The sequence below is a fragment of the Cornus florida genome, unplaced genomic scaffold, assembly GCF_030987335.1.
Source record: "Cornus florida cultivar Cherokee Brave unplaced genomic scaffold, ASM3098733v1 CherokeeBrave_3.0.0_Hap2_Chr02, whole genome shotgun sequence".
NCBI classification, from domain to species: domain Eukaryota; kingdom Viridiplantae; phylum Streptophyta; class Magnoliopsida; order Cornales; family Cornaceae; genus Cornus; species Cornus florida.
In genome coordinates, this window is record NW_026775572.1 from 9057225 (window position 1) to 9079686 (window position 22462).

At 35.6% G+C, this 22462-nt stretch overlaps 1 protein-coding gene across 3 annotated transcripts; it reads right to left on the reverse strand.

Annotated features, from left to right (window-relative positions):
* On the reverse strand, positions 1-22015 carry LOC132293506 (uncharacterized). Of its 3 annotated transcripts, none has more exons than XM_059791025.1 (20): positions 21672-22015; positions 20470-21360; positions 20314-20382; positions 20024-20222; positions 19672-19753; positions 17360-17485; positions 17173-17241; positions 16977-17058; positions 16828-16887; positions 16669-16721; positions 16423-16589; positions 6629-6809; positions 5899-5956; positions 5770-5826; positions 5443-5688; positions 4508-4569; positions 3538-3594; positions 3326-3419; positions 2403-2543; positions 1-438 (listed from the first exon to the last, which is right to left on the reverse strand). In XM_059791025.1, exons 2-20 carry the CDS (start codon positions 21343-21345, stop codon positions 352-354), a joined length of 2766 nt encoding a protein of 921 aa, XP_059647008.1. In that variant the 5' UTR covers positions 21346-21360; positions 21672-22015; the 3' UTR covers positions 1-351. The 3 variants fall into 3 exon arrangements, with proteins under 3 accessions (XP_059647008.1, XP_059647009.1, XP_059647007.1); XM_059791026.1 differs by having other exon boundaries at positions 20314-20379; positions 20470-21393; XM_059791024.1 differs by having other exon boundaries at positions 20470-21393.
* Between the last annotated feature and the right edge of the window lie 447 nt (positions 22016-22462).

Below are 22462 nucleotides of genomic sequence, written 5' to 3' on the forward strand. Positions count from 1 at the left end.
TATTACAAAGTTCACACACTTTTAAGACAATAAGTTTTTTAGCTGTGCTTTATGGTTAATGAAAAACATAACCAAGGAAGAAGAGAGAAAAAAAAAAAAAACAACAACAACAACAACAACAAAACCTCATGCACGCATATTAAAAGGTCAGCATGCACCTCTCCTTCTGACAAACATTCGTTGCCTCACCTTCCTAGCTTATACATGAACAAGGCACTACAATCGCATTGCTTTATGATGGCCAAAGAAAGACATAGCAAAGATATTACAGGATAAATTAAGAAAAATAAAAAATAAAAAATCTAATTTCCACATCTCTGACTAAATCCAGTGGAATGATGAAGCATGACATTAATCTGGTATATTCTGAACCTCCTTTTCTAACATCGATGTGCCCTTGAAAATCGTCAGCTGGAAGTCCTTTGTATACTTTAACAACTGCTTGGCAGAATATATTCATTATCGTTAGAATTTATTCAACACCCTCTCTGCCTACATCATGGGTAGGACAGAGAGGTACCACGCCAACAATGAATAGTCATAAAAAGAAAAGCCGTCTCCATTACATAATTTTGAGAAGTGAAATAATAGGTATTAAGATCAAAATCCAAAATTAATATCTTCACTGCAAATCAAAATAACAAAGATAACAACAAAATGTGTTGATAATGATGACAATAATTACACAAGTATAAATATATTAGGTAGCTGGAAATCAAGTGCATAATATCGATGTTCCTCTGCTACTCTTTTCATACTTCAAACCTCAACAAAATATTGTCCAAATTTATGGTTTCCAAACCATAATATAGTTATAGTCAGGTTAAGACATATCTGTTCTTGTATTTCTCTCATCCTAATAAGAACTTAAAATGCCATTGTTACTTACTACTGAATCAACAGATATCTGTAGCGTATTTACCCTTTATAATAAAAAGTTGTTCAGGTGCTTTGGGTGAAAGTGCATTACTCAGCAGCATATGAATGTGGGTGCTGGGAGGAAAACGCTGGAGACAGACTGAACCACTGCCTCAAGTGGCGTAATAAAATCCTTTCTCCTTGACCTAGTGTACTAATCTCTAATGATTGCCCAGCGGAAATACTATAGGGAGTTTTTGTGCTTTGAGAAAAGCAAGTCCTCCATCTAAAGCACTAAACTGTGGGAACCATCTTGTGGAGATATACTATATTACCACACCTCTCAAGATATTACTGTCTCATTGCATGACATGCATAGCTTCTCCTTAAATTGTTGATTTCGTTGGATGATATTATGTATTGCTTTCTCACGCTTGCTTATATTTACAATGATATATTAGGGCATGTGACCGAATGCATTCATATGGGATAAAGGTAAAGATGATGATTATGATTTTAGAGCATGCATTAAATGGTTCTCAATGAGTTAGAATAATGAGAAACTTGGTACAGATCATCTAAAAAGCTTCCTTAAAAATATTGGGTCAACTACATAAATAGTTCTCTCATTCAACTCTATCTAGGTCCCTGAAATTTTTTTTTTTTTTTTTGATAAGTCTAGGTCCCTGAAATTTATTAGACCACCATATGCCATTGTCCCTGTTCTTACCACCTCTTCTCACATCAATTAGTTCTTTCTCTTGTCCTAGCTACACCCTCAAATCAACCATGTCACTCTACTTCACTGCTTTAATCACAGCATACTAGTCTTCATTGCACATGTCCAAACAGTCTTAAGCCACTTTCCTCTCCTTTTATGTACAATTACTGTTAAATACGGCTTGTTACGGATATGCTCATTCCTAATTTTATATTATTATGCCTCACCACACAGCCATCTCAACATCCACTTATCAACTTACTCTTAACACTTTGTCACGCAAATCATAGCTACCATTAGAGATGTATTATAGCCATCTTATTACTTATAGCATGGTTGCTCTCTACCACCTTATAACACAACATCCTAATAAAAATTACTCCCAGGGGATCATTCAGTTGCTTCACAGGTGGTAGTAGTGCATAGAAAAATTTTATAATCAATTTTAGAAAGAATGCGGAACTTAAAAAGGCGGGATATGGTCATCAGAAGAAATTGTTCACTGAAAAAAATTACAACAGAAAGTTCCTACATAGTTTGAAAACGTAAGATTTTAATTCGTCCATTAGGCGTTTCTACAATGGCAACAAAATGTCCTACCACAAAATATAAGGTGGACTCAATTATATACAACACATCAACTTTGCAGACACATCTAATTTGTGGAGCCAGCCCCCGAGCATCATACATATCTCAAAACTCATTTGCACTGTAGTTTTATTGTTAAAACCCAATGCAGCAAACAAAAAATTTACCAGTTTGATATAGAAACCTGTAAAGGAAATATTTCGTTCCATAGACTGAGTTATAGATTGGCACTTACCCGTTCATCACTCATCTTTCTGAAGCCCAGTTTCTTTGTCCAGATAGATTCAGCATCCTCAGCAGCCGGGAGCACCAGGTTTTCAACATTTAGAGAATACAGTAATCTCTCAATACATAAAAATAGTGCTTGGAAATAACCCTGCCCAAAAATTAAAAATAAAAAATTAACAAAACAAGATTTCAAGGCTTATACCATACTAAAGGAAATATGGTATTTCACACCCGTTTCACATACAAGACACAAACACGGATGAAAACTGCATGGCTAAAGGACGGAACCCCCTACCCGGCCAGAGAAAACACCCACTCTCTCCCTGTCTAGTACCCGAATTAGGTTACAATTTACCATCCCCAGACCTGAAGTTCTTTCTCCCCTGCCCTGCCCCGCCCTGCCCCGCCCCACCCCACAGCACTCTCAGATCTGAAATTGAAATGCTTTTTAAAAAAAATTATACAGAGCTGATATGAAAATTCTAAAAATATCTTTTGCAATTTAAAACTAAAGGAACACTGTCAAATAATATGAGATAGTGGGGAAATTTTGGTACAAAGATTAGAACAAACCCGCAATGGCATGTGAGGGCTGGGGGTGGGAGGAAGGAGACTTATGTTTGACATCAATAGTAGGCTTCAACTTTTATTTGGTGATGGTGACAAGGAGCATGGGCAAGGAGATTGAGACCCCCAAATCTTATTTTTTAAGATATTAAGGGCAGCATGGGAAATTAAAATAGCATGCGGAAAATTTTGTAATATTACTACATAATTAGAGCAGGGCTGGCAAATTTCCTAAGCCCATTCAAGAACCTGTCCAAATAGTTCCAGGACATGTTACCGATTTTTTCAGGTTCATTGCCATCACTGTAGTATCTACTAAAATCTACGTAAGAACACATAACTGCTAAACAACAAAACCCTTACTTTTCCTTGATTTTCTCTGCTTGTAGCCACAATAGGAAGCTCGGCAACCCCCCGTCCAAAAATCCTGAGAAGACCAGCGGACACAACAACTGACCTGTACATACATTTGGACAAACACTCATAAGAAATGACCAAGATATGAAATAGTGACAGAACAGTGCAATGAAACCAAGTAAGAAGTGATTAAACAAATAAAAGCAAACTCAACTTACTTCACAATTAAAACAACACAATACATTCCTCCAAACTCTTGACCAGAAATATTTCTCCTGCATGAAAAACAAGAAATGACATGTGTGGACAGGTTGGAATACAAATATGGAGTACGGCAAGGATAAAACAAATGGGTCATCAATGGGACAGTGTAAATGCATGAAAGTACTTAATTGGATTTTCGTCCTTCTTTTACTAGGAATCAGGTTCTAATCCTTTAACAAGCACATTCATGTAGGAACAAGTCAACCTTCCCATGTACTTTAATCATGCATGCACGTATAAAGTGTATTTATGAGCTTCAGAAGCCCAAATGCTTTAGCATACAGCTCAAATGACACTCCAAAACCAATAACACCAAACAGTATCACAATATCATATGTACAGGACTACATGGATTTAAAACAAGTGTTTATTGTTGATGGGCCTGCCAAGGGGTTCCAAAGAATGATAGGCAACTTATCTTGAAAATTTAGAAGCAATTAAACAATAAAGAAGGCATACTACACTAATCTTTTCCTTTTTTAGAATAAAGAAGGCCATTAACCATGTTACCACACTTGTCAGCCAAGCTTTCACCATTTCACAAAGTAATAGCCCCTATATTAACCCTAAACGAGAAGAATATCAGATTTAAAGTCAGTTCAGTGAGGGAGACTGCGAAAGTCACTGAATGGCTCAATCATTTCCATTAGTTTGTCCCACATTTTGAATAAATAAATAAATAAGGTGTGGGAGGACATTGCTGAGAAAATCTGCATCAAAACATTCCTTATTTGATTAGATTACCAAAAAAATAATGAAGCTTAATAAAGGTTCCGTCATTCCTGAGTGGAGCTTCAATACATGTTTAATTTTCATTTTCAAACAAAGCCAGTTGAGCTAATTTGCTTCTTTATAGTCTCAATTCTCGGAATTGGCAAATATACACTTAACAAGAATAGCTACAATAAGCAAATCTTAACTTACCCATATACCATAACAGGTATGAGATCACGACCAGATCTTGCGACAATAGGATCAAAACACTCCTGCCAATAGATGTCATATAATTAGGTTTTAACATAAAAATACTTAAGGAAAACATACAATAGAAACAAAGAATATCTTCATAAAACTGTTGTCCGGGCATCAAATATACAGCAAAGAGAAAAGCCATAAAAAATGGAAGGCAACATTTTCTCAGAATTAAATAATTCAATAGAGTCCATCCTCCCATGGAATCCATTTTATAAGTTGCATATAGGAAGAATAACACTAAGAACTTCAGTATATATAAAAATGCCACAAACCGATCAATCTCCTCTAGGACCTCTACATCAAACAAATTTCCAACTTCCATTCCAATCTTGGACTCTATTGAATTATTAAATTATTGGACTCTGTTGAATTATTGAAATTACTTTAAATTTCAGTATGTATCAATCGTTTCAAAAGTAGCAATTTATGTAACATCAGTGTTAAATGAAAAAATGCCCATGACATCAGAGAATAAGATAAAGTCAATAAAAATATGGATGTCATATATCCAAAAGAAAATAGGGTACAAATGAATGAAAAACACCAGAAAAGCATGAAAATTGTCATGTGAAAATGAATGCAGGACGTAGATCAAGAATAAAATCTTACAGGCTGCTTACAATATCATTTAAACAAAAAAATAAAATTGCATGCTCTTCAAGAGAGAATGCAAACAAGTATGAAATACGAAAATTGAAAAAAAAAAAAAAAATTGATCAGAGAATAAACAGGTAACAAGCAGCAACCACAATGAAGCAATAAAGGGGAAAAGAAAAAGGAAAATCATTAGGCTGTTTAAAATTTTATTACATATGTTAAAACCTTTTGGCAGGACAACATAAATGGAAGAAGACAAACAAAACGTTGTATCAACAAAAACTTACACGAAAAATTGCAGCAGATCTAGAAAGCAGCGGTAGATGTTCTGGATAGCGACTTTTCCCACTCATAATTCGCCATTGAACATCATTTACAGTTCCCTCAGTTAATCCTTTCTCGACATGTTTCCTGTTTATTTTATTCAATATAGATGTCGGAATCATCTCAGCCCCACTGAAAACTAAATTCTGCAGAGCAACATGGATCCTATTGCAATCAGCACAACAAAACCACTTATCCTTGGGGAGTTCCTGCACCAATTGTAAGGAACATTAATATGTGCTAGAATAAGCATCATATGGTCACAGAATTACAAAGCATCTGAAGCTTACTTTTAAATCACAAAGCCCACTGTCCCGCAAGCAACCAACATGGTATTCCTTCTCACACTAACAAGGAAGAAGAGTAAGAATCCACAAATAGAATTCAGAGCAAACATGGAAGAGAAATGCGAGCCTTACTTGATCACAGAGCATAACTGTTCTCTCATCAAATTTAGCAACACTGAAATCATGAGCCCTGGTGAACGTAAAAAAGAAAAGGAAATCAGTTAACCTAACATAGATACATGGAAGTAAACATGTAATATATGGTGTTGAACCAACGAAATCGAGTATCTGAAATAATACAAAGCAAAGGAGTTTTAGACGTTGTCAAGACTAGAGGCCCTTTTGCTACCAATTTGCAGATTAGCACATGGTAGCCAGAGAATTCATATGACAACGTCTACGCATAGCATCGATACAGTCACTCCCATAAATATTTCAATTTTGTCTATCTCCAGTGACCCTAATGCCTTCTGCTTTTTCTGTGACATTAACTATCCCAATTCCTTACATCCGTGCCCTTCCACTTGACAACTATTACTTCTAAGTAACCAAATCAACCATATTGTTATACTGCAGCCAAAATTACTTTGTCTGTAAATAGCCAAAACAAACAAAATATTCAATTAAGAAAAAGTGTCTTTATATTTTAATCTCGAAGTCACAGGGTTGAGTGTCTCCACCGGCAGTGAACAAGTAAAGAAACTCAAACTAACACCATAAACAAATACGAGAGCGCAGTGAAATGCACAAATAAAATTAGAGAAAAACAAGAGAGAGATAGGCCGAAACCTTGTAAATCGAATTGTTCTCATCCAATTAAAAATGAAATAAAACTAAACAACTGCAAGTCATAGCAATCAACCTGCAAACAACACAACCGCCAATTTCAGCTTCTGGTGCTTTGACGAGTCGCGTCAACCGTACTATGATAGGTTTTCCAATATTTGAGGACTCTCCAACAGCTTTTCTACCAAGACTGAATTTATCTCGACAATATGGACACTGCCAACCATCTTTAGGGGGAGTTTGTAATTCCAAACAAACTGCAAGACAAAAAAAAAGATACGAAGAAAATCAGCTGAGAAACACATACTGTAGTGAAAAAATTTCTAACAAAGAAGTTCACATCAAAAGTGTAAGACACAAAAGTAAACAGAAGTAACCTGTAATTTATAAGTCCCAAAAAACTTGAAATAGGACTTACTGAACATTTTCCATATGTAAATTGAGAAAAGGAGTAAAATAGATCTAGCATACTCATGCATCAATGATCAACCTAATACTCTAAAAACTAGCAATATAATAAGGCAAACCGGGATGAAGAAAACTAAATATTAAACAGTTCAACACCACAAGGAATGATGTTTTAGCCACTGCCATTATTAATTCCCGCATGAACCACAGAAATTTGCTGTCCGAAAATCTATTACTCGGAAGTAAGTAGCATACACATAGACACGATACGACACAAACATGTCGACACGTTGAATCCTAAAGATGTAGAACATGGATATGGCATGGACACGCTATTTATAAATAATTTTTTTTATTTACATATTATAAAACTTTATTTTTTAATTTATATACTAAGTTACTTTAACGTAATTTAGAAGATGAATTTATGTGAATTTATGTGATATATTGTAAGGATCGTTATATCATAATCCACATATGATACTATATATGATACTATTCCACTACTTTGTCGTCACAATTATGCGCTTGTCCTAAATGAAAGTATGACCATGTGTATAAGGTTAATTTTTCTTAAAGAAAAACAGTTGGGCACTTTAAGATGTGTTCATATTATTTTCAACATTGCCGAACATTGCTACATCAGTTATGTGTGTGATATAAGATCCTTGTTCAGGAAGTGTCCGTGAAGTCGACCAATTGTCTCAAAGTGTCAGCTAAGTGTCCAAGAAACTATTTTTTATTTCTGAATTAGAGACACATCCATGAAGTGTTGGACACTCTCCAAGGAGTCCATGAAGTACGGTATCCGACACGGATATAGCTCATTTGCAAAAGTGTTGTTGCTTCCTAGACGCCTAGGATAGAAACACGAGGCAAACTACATAAAAATATATATATATATACATAAATGAATAAATAAAAGAAGGGAAAATTTAATAAATGACAACTTATGTTGGATGCCTTACAAATAAGACTCTGTCCAAAAGATAGTAGAGGGGTTTGATTTGGGGGTTGGTAGAGAGAGAAAAAATAAAATAAAATAATAAAATAAGCAAAGAACAAGACCATACAGTCACATATTCACCATTACCTTCACATACTTAATTGATTCCGATATAGAATTGCAAGAATTCTGGTTCCTCCTCCTCCTCCTTTCTTCTTAAATCAGAAGAAAAGAGAAACAATAAGAGGTACAGTCAACAACCACCATCACCGCAGCTCCACCATGCCAGCGACAATGAAACAGCCTCTCTCCACAGCCAAGAGCGTTGATACCCAAATGTGGTTTTCTCTTTTATTTCCGGATCTCATCGTTTGTGGAATTTTTCTTCAAAATTTCCATCGATTTTTCTCTCTCTGAAGTTGAAAATTGGTAGAGGGGTATGATTTGGAGGTTGGGTGGAGAGAGAAATTAAAAAAAAGGATAAAAAATTGGCAGAGAACAAGACCATGTGACATATGATGAGAGTGATGAAAGTGTAGAGCAAATTGAAGTGGTGGTGGGTTTGTCAGAGTTGAATCGTGCGGTGGTGGACGGTGGGGATGGAGGTGAAGATTTTAGTCTTTTTAGTTGTTCCAAAGCAGCCTGTAATTCTTCCTCAATTTGGGGCTTATTGTTAATCCACCACTATACAAACTGATTCAATGGAATGCAAACTGATTCAATGGAATAAATTTGCATTTATTCACCGGGCTTGGGTGGGTGGTGGGTTGTGATTGGTGGTGTTGGACGGTGGGGATGGAGGGGTTTAGGGCTGACGGTTGCAATGAGGGCTAGAGAGAGACAGAGATCAAGAAGGGGGTTAAAGTGGTGGGTGGTGGTCGAGGGTTGTGGGGTGGTTTGGTGGAATTTTAAAATTTTATTTTATTTGACAAATTCTGATAGTATAATTCCTTGTTTGGTAATTACTTTAGTTTATTGGCTCTTTCACCCATATACTATTTGGATACAGTCATATTTGTAAGACCAAAAAAATAAGTAGTTATTTATTAAATTTTCCCATAAAAGAATAATAATAAAAACAACCACTCTTTAAGAATTTCAAACTGCTGCCTTAGTGAATAAATGACAATATTGTTATTCACTGCCACCTTAGTGAAATGACAATATTTTTATATTTCAATTTTATTATTTCACCAACGGGCAGTGGCCTAGCGGTATCAGCTTCTTACCTCTCAAAGGGAAGTCAGGGGTTCAAGTCTCAAAAGAGACAAGTGTGTGTGAGTACCAACAAGGAAAAATATATATATATATATTTTTATATTTCAATTTTATTAATAAATTAATAGAGTTATTCAATATCAATTTCCATTACCATTCCAATTTCAAGACGCAGTCTATTAAACCTTTTAGGTCAATACGACTAAGGTTGACAAATTTCATAGAAAAAACGCTAGTCATGTAACTTTTGTTTTTAAGGTTAATTTCAACGACACCCCTTGAGGTTTGGCCAAATCTCACATGAAAACATTTTTCGAAAATAAGTATCACTTAGACCCCAAATCACTTTTCCGTCTCTAACACCATTAATAAAATATGAATGGACATTTTTACCCTCATTTATTTATTGTATTTTAATTCAAAGTATCAGAAATCTAAAATGACTAAACCACCCTCATTAATTACTCTGACCTACAACTCTCCCTCTCTCTCTTGACTTCACCTTTCTCTCTCAGGCCATCTCACTAACTCACCTTTGTCTCTCTTTCACAGACTCACCCTTCCTAACCACAACTATAAAACTCTAACACACCTTTAACATTGATCTCTCTCAAGAATTGTATATATACATCGTCAATGTATTGCATACGGATGGCCGCAAGTCACCCTCTTGAATCAGAACATACCAAAAGGTGCTCAAAACCCAAAACTGCTACCAGGCCAGTGCAATATTCTCTTTACAATCACCTATCCTTTTGCTATCTTGTTGGCCCAAAGGTTGATTACTTTGTTGATCCTTCATTGCTAGCTTAAGGTTGATTACTTTGTTGCTCTTTCATTACTAGTTGATTATATATATATATAATTAATTTGTACTTGGTTATAGTTTTGTGCATTTATATACATATTCAGTATGTTTGTAGTGCAAATTATCAAATTTATCAATGGATTCAATTTTTTGATATTTTGGACATTTAAAATGGATCTTAGGGGTATTTAAGTCATTTTATATATGAAACAACCTTTAGGTAAGTCAAATACAAAGTCAAATGGGTAGAAATGTAATTTTACATGTGAAAAGTAGTCTGACACCATTCAAAAGTGACGTTTGGGGTGTGAGTGAAAAACGGATCAAACATTTGTAATGTGAGTGAGAGTTATTTTCGAAAGCTGTCTCCATATGAGATTTGTGAAATTAACCCTTGTTTTTTATTTTTATTTTAGTTAAAAAATTCAAAAGTAGGTTTATTTTTTTTTTTTATAAGTGAAAAATCCAAAAGTTGGTTAGTGTTCATTGCTACCTCTTACTCATGGTTGAAGATGAAATTGATTTACAAACAAGGTAAATGTGTAATCTTCTATACCAAGGATAAAAAGGTAATTTGACACATGGATGCACTGGCCATATTAGAGTTCACGCATACATTCTTCAGGATTTTTAATTATACAATATTTGATTTAATTCAGAATATCCTATTTAATATGCATATAAGTGTTTTTAAAATCTTCCATTCTAAAATTTTCTTAGTACAAAAACTGCTGTAGATTTTGACCCATGGAGTTATCGATTGAGGGCCACTGGAGTTGTATCAATCGAGCAGAGCAGAAATTCAATTTCCTTTTCATTTTAAAACATCGAAAACTCTACTCTCTACATAACTCTATTTTGCCTGTAAATACGCTTCTCTTAGGCAAAATACAATTAACCTGAGAATACCTATCTAGAGCACATAGAAAGAGAATATTTGTGAGTTCCATAATTGCATCTAGTTTTATTTGCATTCATCATTCTTGCATTAGCATTGTCGAGTGTATTTTTAGTGTTTTAACATCTATCATTGCAGTGTTATTCTTAAGAGTTCAACGTCAAAGTCGATCCATAACAGATTTTGAATCGGACAACTAATGGCTATGACTGAATCACTGATGCAGGAAACAGATTTGCGAGAAGCAAAATCTGCTAAAGAGCGGATCGTATGACTGGAGACTTAAGGAGAGTTTGTTGGATGATCTGTGCCAAGAGGTAACTAGGGGTTTCCAAGGTTTTAGGAAACTGTGAACCTAGGTCGTAATACTTCTCTCTCGCAATGGATTAGGATTGCCTGGAGGCCCTGGACTATGTCCCATAGTTTTTTCGGTTGGGTTTTCCATGTACAAATCTTTGTATCTATTATTAACGGCTTTACATGTTGATTGCGTGATTTGAATGATGGATAGATGGGATTTTAAATTCTAGTAACAATTCGAATTTAAATTTCTGTTAATCCAACCAATAAGACCCATTCATCCCCTCTCCGTGTCTACATCACGAACCTTGCACGACTCTATCAAAGCCTTGGGTTACGGTCTAACAAATTTTCAGGACCCACAAATCCAAAATCCACGAGAGGGCCAATTCAGGGGTTCTACCAAATCAAAAAGCCATTTAACAACCGGACTTTGATCTAGGGATGGCAATTTCCCTCGACCTGGCAGATTTCCGCTCCGCCCCTAAATGGGTTGGGGGTAGGTATGGTAAAATAATTAAAAACATGAAGCAGGTTGGGGGAGGATTTAATGATGAACCTGCCCCCGATTATATATGTACCTTTAATTTTTTTTTATATATAAAATATATTTTAAATATTTTTAAGACCCTTGTTACTTTGCTAAAAGTGTCAATTAATATATGAATATTTAATACTTAGAAATTTAAAAGCTGGGCTAGCTTAATTATTAGCCCAATTTGAGGACATTGGGCTAGTTTTTTTTTTTTTTTTTAACAACATAATAAAAGTGGCAAAACCCGCCCCGCCCCGCAATTAAACGGAGTACGCGAGGCAGAATTAATACTTTGTCTATCGGAGTAGGGTCGAGGTGGTATACCAATTACTGTAATACCCCTAATTTCAAAAGGATAGTCATGGTATTTAATTTATTATTTAAATTGCGTTTGATTATTTCCTTGGTTTGATTTAACTGATTTAATGGATTTATTACTTATCTTAATTTAATTAATTTAATGGATTTGTTACTTGTTTTAAATTAATTGATTTAATTGCTGTAATTGAATTTAATTGTTTAATTGGTTTGCTCTAGTTGTTTTATTGACTTAATTTACTTAAATTTAATGGTTTAATGGTTTTAATTTAATTGTAAATTTAATGTTTTTAATTTAGTTGTTTAAAGTGAATTGTTTGAATTACAGTTAATTAGGTTTTCAACGTGACTGTATGGAAGGTGGCACATAGAGTTATATTAGGTTTTCAGTTCAGCCGACGTTGGAATATAACCTAGGTTGTTCTATCGGTCAAGTTATACATGGATTTGGGTTTAATCACTAAGCCTATAAATATGTATGTCACGGAGGATTAGGGTTTAAAAACAAAACGTGAGTTAGTCTGTAGAACAGAGATACAGAGAGGTATTGAGAGAAGCAGAGGAAGATAAAGAGATGAGGGCTAGGTTTTTGGTCTAGACCAAGGTTGGACCAAGATGGAGGAAGGAGAGGTTGTTCATGGGTGAAACCAAGAGTAACGAAGGTGGAACAACAGTCGAGAATCTCGTCGGAAAATTCAGAGACGACAGTTTAGAGTTTCAAACTGAAACTCAAAGGCAAGTTTCTATTCTATTCTTTCCCATGAATCTGTGTTCTGTGCATATTTAAATGGACTCCAGGAGTTTAATGAATACTTAAACAATCTTTTATGTATGCTTGACTGATAATTAATCTCGTTGAATGAAACTGATATACAAAATTCTGTAAGTATTTGTTAGTTGTTTCTTTTTCTGTTTATGCGTTTAAGCTTTGCTCTTTGAGATTAATGAGGCATATGGATGCCTTGTAAGTAGTCTGGAATGTTAATTGAATATTAGAACAAGAATTTAATACAGTACAGAGGGCTGGAAACTCACCAGTGTCGAAGAAGACAAAGGGAAAACGGACAACGGCTGCTAAGGGAGGGAGAGCAGGCTCCCAAAACCCTTAGAGCCGACTCCCAAAGAGTTGGAGCCGGCTCTAAGTGATTTAGAGCAAGCTCTAAGTGGTTTTGAGCAGGCTCTAAATTTTTAAAGAGCCTGCTCTCTCCTTATACGTTACAGAATTGATTTTAGGGGCTTGTCTGGGCTACACAGGGTGTTTGCACTTCGTTTAAACTGTGTTAAGTGGTGCTTAGGACTGTATTAAACTGGTATTGTGATGGAAAAATATAAATTCATAATTGGATTGAAGAATAGAGCAAGAAAAACCTAAGAGAAAATTGGTAACTTGCACACTGTCTTATTAGTTTTATTTACTGGAACTGTGTAAGGTTTTATATATAATCTAATTATATTTAATTATATATTTTTCCAGTGTTATAGGTATGGTGAATTAATTAAAATCAACTATACTTAGTATGGATATAATTGGTACTTCAATTGTATTAGATTGTATCAATTCATGGATCTTGTTGGAGGATGTAAATGGTTGCATATGTTATAGCAGTCTACAACATTGGAAATGATTTTAGGCCCAGCATTGAATGCCTAATATTTATGTATATGGATTAATTTATCTTGTGCATATTTTGGAATACGGTTGATGATTATTTAATACTGTATTGTCAACTATGCTAACCGGAGGATTGTATGTACCGGTATAGGACGGTGACATACTAGATATGGACTAGTTCAAACACTAAGTTCTACCTAACTTGGATTAAGGTATGGATTAATCATATAGGTTAAGTCCATCACCTACTTCTGTCATGTCAATCAAATAATTGAATGACCTACTGTGGTTTCAGGATGGAGTTGTTATACATGTATCAGACCACTATACAGTTGGATGATATTTTGTATTAGGAGTACGGACTTTATATATTTATTATATGGTGCCATGGTATGAGCTTGAGTCTCAGGACCATGGTTAGGGCGCGTATATCGCCTAGGATGGATAGCTGGACAGTAGTTGTTCCCTGGTAGGTCTAGATACACATGACCACGTAATGTGTGATTTGCATGGTATCTTTACTCAGGCTGAGACAGACCTATTGGACTAGTGAGCGTCCTATAGTGTGTAATATATACATATATGGACTACTCTAGATATTGTTGAGTCTATCTAGGATGTATCTGCGTATCGGTTTCCTGTTTGGATTGTAGTAGATTAGGACTTGCATGTGGTCCTGACCCACTCTTTTATTTTTCAGGTGCTCGTCAGTTCCAGGGTTAGAGTTTGATCGTGCAGAGCAGATACGGACTTCTATTCCTCCGATTACGTAGGACTGCTTACTTACTAGCTTTGGATCTTATTTCAGTTATTTCACTTTACAGTTGGGATTTTCATTAGGGGTCCACTTGATGGATTCCCGAGTTGTTAATTAATTGGAAGTTTTGGAGTTGGATTTTATATTATTATTTTGAGGATTTTCATTAGAATTCTTCCAGCCATTTATTATTTATTTCTTATTATTTCAATTTGTATTCTGTATTCGATTTAAATATTAATTATTTGATATTCCCTCGGGTTTGGACCTGGGCCTGATCAACCCGTGTCTCAGATCCGAGGGGTATCACAATTACAAACCCGTCACAGAGTAGGGGCGAAATTGGTATGATGGGTTTTCTAATGGGGTGTAGTAGGATTAGCGAACCCTGCCCCGCTACCATCCCCAAGTGTGTCATATGAACATATCTATATATTATTTACTTTGATCCTTTCTATAACAACAAAAGTCAAAAGAAAAAAATAAAAATATATATAAAAGAATGAAAGAAAAGAAGCCACTATCATTGTCTTGTGTGTGCGCATGTGTAAAAATTGGTTAAAATTATATACTGAATATATGACTAAATTTAATTGTACTCTATGTTGGTACCGTATGCATTAAATTTTTATACGATCTATTAAATATGTTTGGCTAAAGAAACAATTTAGTCCTTGCATTTCCAATTAAAAAATCTGCAATTTTGAAGGGAAAAAGATAGATCATATGGGAGATTATTTAATTATTTGGGTAGCTCAACAAGTTTCTTCTTTTCAAAGAAAAAAGTAAATCCATAAAACGAAGTGCTAGCAAATCCAATATACACATATGATATATTACGTATCTTCTTGACTTTGGAATGAATTACAAGCTGGTTGTGGCAGCATTAAGGGAGTTCCAGATAGAAGGTTGAAAGTGACACTGCCTATGTATTTGAAGGAAAGATGCCAACAAAAGCATTATTGTGGTGGCGACAAGGTGTCAGTGCTGGAACATGGTGGAGGTGGTTGCAATAGTCACCCATTAGGGAGGGGGTAATTTACTATAGTAACGAAGACAACGGCTATACATGGGGTTTCTTTCTTAATTTTAACTTTTTCATCTCTGCTCCAGATCTCATTAGCAAATATAGTATATAATACAACTCCTTTTAAGATCTATATATCTCCTTTTTGTAGCGCAAGTTAAATTCTTTTACATTGGGTGAACTTTCTGGTTCACTTTTGCACCCCGACAAAAAATGATTAATTTTAAGGACCACAAGTTTTTAAAAAAAAAAAACCCTAACGAGTTAAGCCAAGAGCACTGTCAATAGAAAGCATCTCAAATTCAGTTGCAAGTGTGTTGAATTTCATGATTCTACTTTTCAGTTCAAGCCTTATAAGGTAAAAATCTTTAAAATTGATAAACAATGTCAGGTCAATGAGAGGGATCAGTTTGCCTTGACCCGGTCTTTTGAACAGGCAGCACAGAAACTAGGGGGTCAATCAAGTTCTGTAGCTTCAACCATTAACAATCCTGTAACTATTGTGGCCAAGGCCACCTGTCTAGTATGAGAATCCACGTCTGCAGGGACGGACCCAGATAATTATGTGAGGGGGCAGCCTTTAAACAACAATAATATATATATAAATATATATTGTGGGGGCAATAGTGGAGTTTTTCTATAATTTGAGTGCGGGAAACTTTGAAATTTTATAGGTATGTAATTAAAAAAAAACTAAAACTAAAATTAGTAGTATATAATAACAAAAAAATAAAATCAATGGAAGCAATTGCTCCCACTGACCTATTCATAGGTCAGTGCCTGAGTGTCTGATAAAACTTCAATTCCATTTGAATTTTATTTTAAAAGAAAAAGGATGTCCATGCACCCAATGCCTGCATGTCTGATAAAACTTCAATTCCATTTGGGACTTCATGGAAGTTAGAAATTGATTAGATTCTCACGAAACGTATAAAGATGAAATTTCAAAAATTGCACGAAACATTATAACAATTAAAACATTAATGCAGCAACTCAAAATCAAGCAAAAAATCAATTTGTTCAACCTAAAGCAAAACACCCACCTGTATGAAATGCCCGAGGACATCCATCACAAATGATCAGTTCCCCTCCATCTCCACACACTGCACACATGTCATCGTTGTCGCCAGTGGCAAAATTTTGTCCATTAGCCAATGAAAGAGCTATATCATGGAGCGTCAGTCCAGAAGAAATATAGATGTGACGATAGCTGCAAAACAGCAGAACCTTGATTCAGTATAGTGCATTTATCAATGTTACTAAATAATCAATTATTGTAGGCGACTCACGGTTGACGTCTAGCAGACCATCCAGCATGAGCTTCAAATTGTGAAGGACTAATCTGCTCGCCAACAAAAATAGATGGATATATTAGAGAAAGAGAGAGATCCTGGTAATTAATGCAGTATGTAAGGTGAAAAGTGGTCCAAAAAGGTCAACAATTTTACCTCAGCATTACAACAACTACATACGATACCATTTCCCTGCTTGTAGCCAGGAAGTACTCTCTGCAAGAAACAGAGATAAATCAGAAAACAGACATCCAGCAAGAAAGGAGCATACCATAAATGAATATAAATAAAACGAAAAATATAACCTGTCCTTTGGAATAGTAAGCCAATTCAGTCCCATCAGGAAGTCCATTTGGCATAAAGAGTAGGCGGTGTAGATCATTATCCCTGCCATCAGTATGCAAAGAAGGCAAAATGAAAACTTGATAAAGAGCATCACTATACAAAGGCGGCAAGGAAAAACAGTAAAATCAAAACAACAAAGAAAAAAACAAAGCTTACCTTTTCCTGGTGCCACCTTCAACAGTTCTTTTGTGTTGCACAACCGAGCCAGAATAGTAGGAGCTTGGCCTGCACAACAGGTGTGAAATCATGACCAAGACAATGATGCATTTCATTTTCGATAATAAATTATTAGCTTAAACAGGAAGTCCAAAAAGAAGGAAAACAAATTGAATAAGGAACAAACTTCTTAGTAGCCACACGTTTCTGCTTCTCTGCTGTCTCCATACAGGTTGGTTGTCTAAAAGGGAAATTCCGAATATATGAACATGAAGCAGGGCTAAGTCTGTCTTCAATCCGCTGACTCGGACAGCTGAAAGTTTCAGTGTAGTAACTTGACAGTTATGTATTTAAAGATTCTATTCTCATATAAACAAAATATTTAGAAATTAAAAGGAAAAAAAAAGGCTTTAAAATCATAGATATTGAAATCTTCTACTCGATGGATCTCTTAATGATTACGAGCATACGACACCTAGTCTGAGCTAAATAGATTTGTTTCCCTCCGCACATTTCAGTTCGAATCAATTACACACTCTGAATTAGTCATAGATGCTAAAGACCACCATTAGAAACGTGAGCAAATAGCTGCCTCTTACTTTCTCTAGTCTTTCTAAACTTAAGGGGACAACTGGTTAGAAGCATCAAATTATATGCATACATACATTTGTGTGTGTGTGTGTGCGCGCGCAAACGACAAGAACCCATCAAAATAAAGCAAAATGGTCACCACCCGAGTTTCAGTCTTTGTTGACGCAAAATATTTCAATTCATACAATCGGACTTAAGAGAAAACAGAAAACAGAAAACCAAGTTAAGTCATTATCTTAATCACATCTCAAGCCTCAGTTTCGTTGTCACAAAGATAAACAGATCTAAGAAGTATAAAAGATGCAAGATAAGGATTATCTTTGTAGGTCAACTTCCAATATTTGGAAGAAAATGTAGGCCAACTCAAAAAAGAGAAACGTGGTCCCATATTTTTCTTTATAAGGTCCGTCACACATTTAAATTAGTGAAAGGTGCATGCTGTGCAAGTTTCAAGGGCTCGGATGCTTGACCAGCTTTCAGCCCACGAAAAACCATGTTGTTTAATTGAAAACAAGGACCAGAGTTTTCACTAAGTACAATAATAAGAACACCTGCAATCTTTCAACTCATTCAATAAGGTGAACACTTGCTGCTACAAAGGTAGGCCCCACCCCAGACCCAAACCCCCAAAAAGGAGCCAATAGTCAGCACAATCAGAGCATAAAGTTGAGTTGCTATTAACACAATTAAAATTGATCAACACTCATTAAAGTTGAATTTCTATAACATGTGTTCTTGGTCACTAATTGCATTTGCATGGCATGCCTTTGGCAGATAATCATTTGTGTTGTGTTGGCTGCTCGGGGATAACTTTTCTTTAATCATTCTGGGCTCAAATTTGGATGAGGAAAACTTTCAATCCTTCACACATATATGTTCTCATACAACTTCCATATTTTATGCTATTTTCAATACATCCGAAAACCTCTCCGCCTTTTTTGACCTATTACAAGCTTAATCCCTTCAAAGAAAACTATAGACCAAGATCACGACACCAGTTCACAAACTCAAATGAAACACGATATCGGGAAAAGCCCAGCATGTCTTCTGACTCTACCGTATAATTGAAATACACTACACATAAAATGAATGGACTATAAAAATCTGGCATTGCAGGTATTCGATTTCCACCTTACTGTCGCTTTCTGTAAGCTACCAAATATATTTACGAACACCTTCGCTTGGAATATATATATATATATATATATATATATATATAAGAAGGAAAAATAGACTTGGATTGAGAAAGAACTGCTACTGCATTTAATCTACATACAGTTAAAATAAGAAATGTAAAAATAAAAAACATCGCGCTTCATGGTAAATCTTTCGTATTCTAAGAAAACAAAGAAATAAAAGATGAAAAAGCATATTATTGAGACGGTTAAAGTAGTGCCAATTGGCAATAGAATGAGAGAAAAACGATTAAGATAGCCTATTTATATGAACAAAGACTAATACTGGTACTAGTGAGGAAGAGATATGCGGTCCACATTAACTTTTCCTAGCAAGTAAAGGAGGGGATTCTATGATCGCATGTTGAGTGAGTTAAGATTGTAATGCTAAGGAAATGGGAAAAACAAAACTAATGGTAGGGACAGTAAGAATATGTATGATAGCAAGTGATTTGGCGCAACAGTAAGGTTGCTCCATTGTGACCTAGAGGTCGCAGGTTCGAAACCGGAAACAACCTCTCCATGTGGAGGTAAGTCGGCGTACATCTGACCCTCCCCAGCCCCAGCAAAGGCGGGAGCCTCTTGCACTGAGCTAGCCCTTTTTTATTTAGCTGAGGTTATGGCCCTAAATAGACCGGAACATTGAAACAAGATTCATGTAGCCAATTCCAAATAGTTGGAAAGAGGCTTTGTTGAGTTAACAACAACAAAAACAAAAAATTCAATTTATTACCTCATTGTCAAATGATGCATGCCAGGAAGCTTGACATGAGGCTTTTTGTCTACTTTAACCATTTCGTTGTTTTGGAGACGTGCTGCAGAATACAAAGAGTGTCAAAATCCATACAATAGAAACAGGTAAATGCTTTCTACACTTAATTTTCATTTAAATGTTCGCACAAAATGTATATACACACATATAAATATGAATCCTAAATCTTTTCTTTTTTGTTGTTTCTTTGGGGGTAGAGGAGGGATTAGCATACTCCATAATGAACTTCTGAACTATGAATTTCCATCACACCCCCCTTTCAATATGTCTCGAAAAACTATAATATAAATTAAAAAATTGGCACCAGCATCACCTTTCCAAACCTGAAGGTACTCTTCATTAACAGATGAACCAGCCATGTCTTTTATCACTTTATCTACTATGCTGGGTGGTGCTGTCCTTAGTTCTTGGATTATGCTATAAATTGGTTTCCCGTTCTCCAAGAATATGTGGTTATTTGGGTGTCTAGTTTTGCAACCAGCATGCAGCTCAAACTCATATGCACTAAGAACCTGCTTGTGTAATTCAATCATTCAGTAAACCAAACAACTTCTAAAAACATCCCAAATAAAAATAACTTTTACTGCAAAAGAACTGACTTACTTCGGAGAAATTGCACTTTGAACAGCCACAGAGATATCCATATCCACTTATGATTCCAGGGAGCTCCTTCTGACAATCATTAAAAAGCACATTAGATTCCAAAAGAATCATATAGTGTCGCGAAAGCAATATAGGGTATATTGAACGACTACATACCTCCCCAGAGGTAGAGATATACTTCACTTGAGCTCCTTCAAGAACACCAGTTGATAATAGCTTTTTGACATTTGTAGGATAGCTGTCAGGAACAACCTTCTTTGACATTTTCAATTCCATCTTAGGAGCACAAAATCGAGGGTCATTGGTTTCGGATAACCACTTCCCATAAAAACTAGTGTTTAGTTCTGCATTTGAATCGTCCAATGCTGAATACTTCCATACCGACTCCTCATGCAAGCCACTGTAAGATAGGTCACCACTAACCCCATTAGCTACAGGCTGAGCAGCCAAATAAGAACATTTATTCTCATAGTCCTCCTTGCGTTTACTGAACTTAAATATGATCTTTCTGATACCAGAGGAGCTGGTGCTTTTTGGAATTTCAAGTACAACGTGAGATGTAGAAATTGCACCAGATATATCATTCCTATTGTGCTCTTCTTCACTCAAGCTCTCATCTGTACTTGAATTCCCTGAACCAGTAGACGTTATTTCGCCAAAACCAACTTGTTTATTGCTCACCAACTCGGCTGATTGACTACTGATAGTCCGAAAGCTGGAAGCATTATCTGTTGGTGACAAATTCGGGTCTGAAACCTCTGAGCATATGTCTTCGTTCGAAGCTTCCTTTCCCTGATTCTTTGCAGAAAGCTCCTTTTTAGCATCAACCGAAGCCTCTTTTGACTGGTTCTTTGTGGAATGTTCCGACCCAGTATCGCTCAAAGATTCCCTCGCCTGTTTCTTAGTGCAAGGCTCTGTTACAGTATCGTCTACCAGCCATTGATGGTCACGCTTCGACTCGACTCTCAATGAATCCTTATCTTCCATCTCTCCATCATTTAACACTACCACACAAGCTTCCCCTTCTCCCATCCAAACACGCTTCCTCTAACAATTCAAAGCAATTGAATATTGACAACTCTAAATTGCAGGAAAGCATTCAATATCAAAATACAGAAAAACCTAATTATTAATAATAGAGTTCGACGCAATACTAATCAAATTCGAATTTCAACTTGGCCCCAAATATTTGAATCAAATTTTTAAATAGAAAAGGACATTCTTTGCATGGTTAAATACTAGCCACAAGCGTACTCGTGAACAAATTGAACAAACTATTAACTTATCAGTAACCGCCTAAACGTCGTTTGAATTTGAAATTATAGAAATAAAAATCCCCAAATTGGGATTCGACCTACCTCTCCAACGCCTCTGTATTCACACCATCACACAATTGAATCGAAGAAACGTCTAAATCTGAACAAACACGAACGGGACTTGGAGATCCAGAGTAATAACACAAGCCGAATTCGAAACAAGATTCAAGAATCATAGATCTGAGATACACAGAGAAAACAACGAATTTTATGTTTTTGGGCTGAAATTGAGAATCAATTGAAATAGGGTTAGGGTTTTCTCTGTTTTTCTTCTCTCACACGAACACGAAAACGCAGAGCGGCGACGAAATCTGAATTGGTTCGCGGTTGAGATTTTTAGAGGGTAAAATATTCGCGACGATATTTGGAAGAAACGAGAAGAAGAAATACGGATAAATTTTTTAAAAAAAAAACGGATGGAAGCGAAATTTTATATCTATGGGTGGGACCACGTTGTGGAGGACCCATCATTTTTCGCCACGTCGTGCTTTTGAAGTTGATTTCTTCGTGATCCATCTATGATAATGAGTCAGCAAAATGACACGTGTGATGGTATCGGACTTCACTTGACTTTCAACGATAGCATTAACAAAACTGTGTCTCACTCTTTTGTTCCTTTCCGCATTTTTTCTTTTTTATCGGTTGAGGAAAAAAGAAAATGATATAACCCGGTTAATATTTTTTCATTATACAAATCATTGTTTAATGATTTTAATTTTATGTTACAGTCATATGGATTAAAAAGATATTTATTGAATTAAGATTTTATGTTGTAGCAAGTTATTTTGTTATTTGATTAATTAGTCATTTTTTATTCATGCTGGTTTGATTTA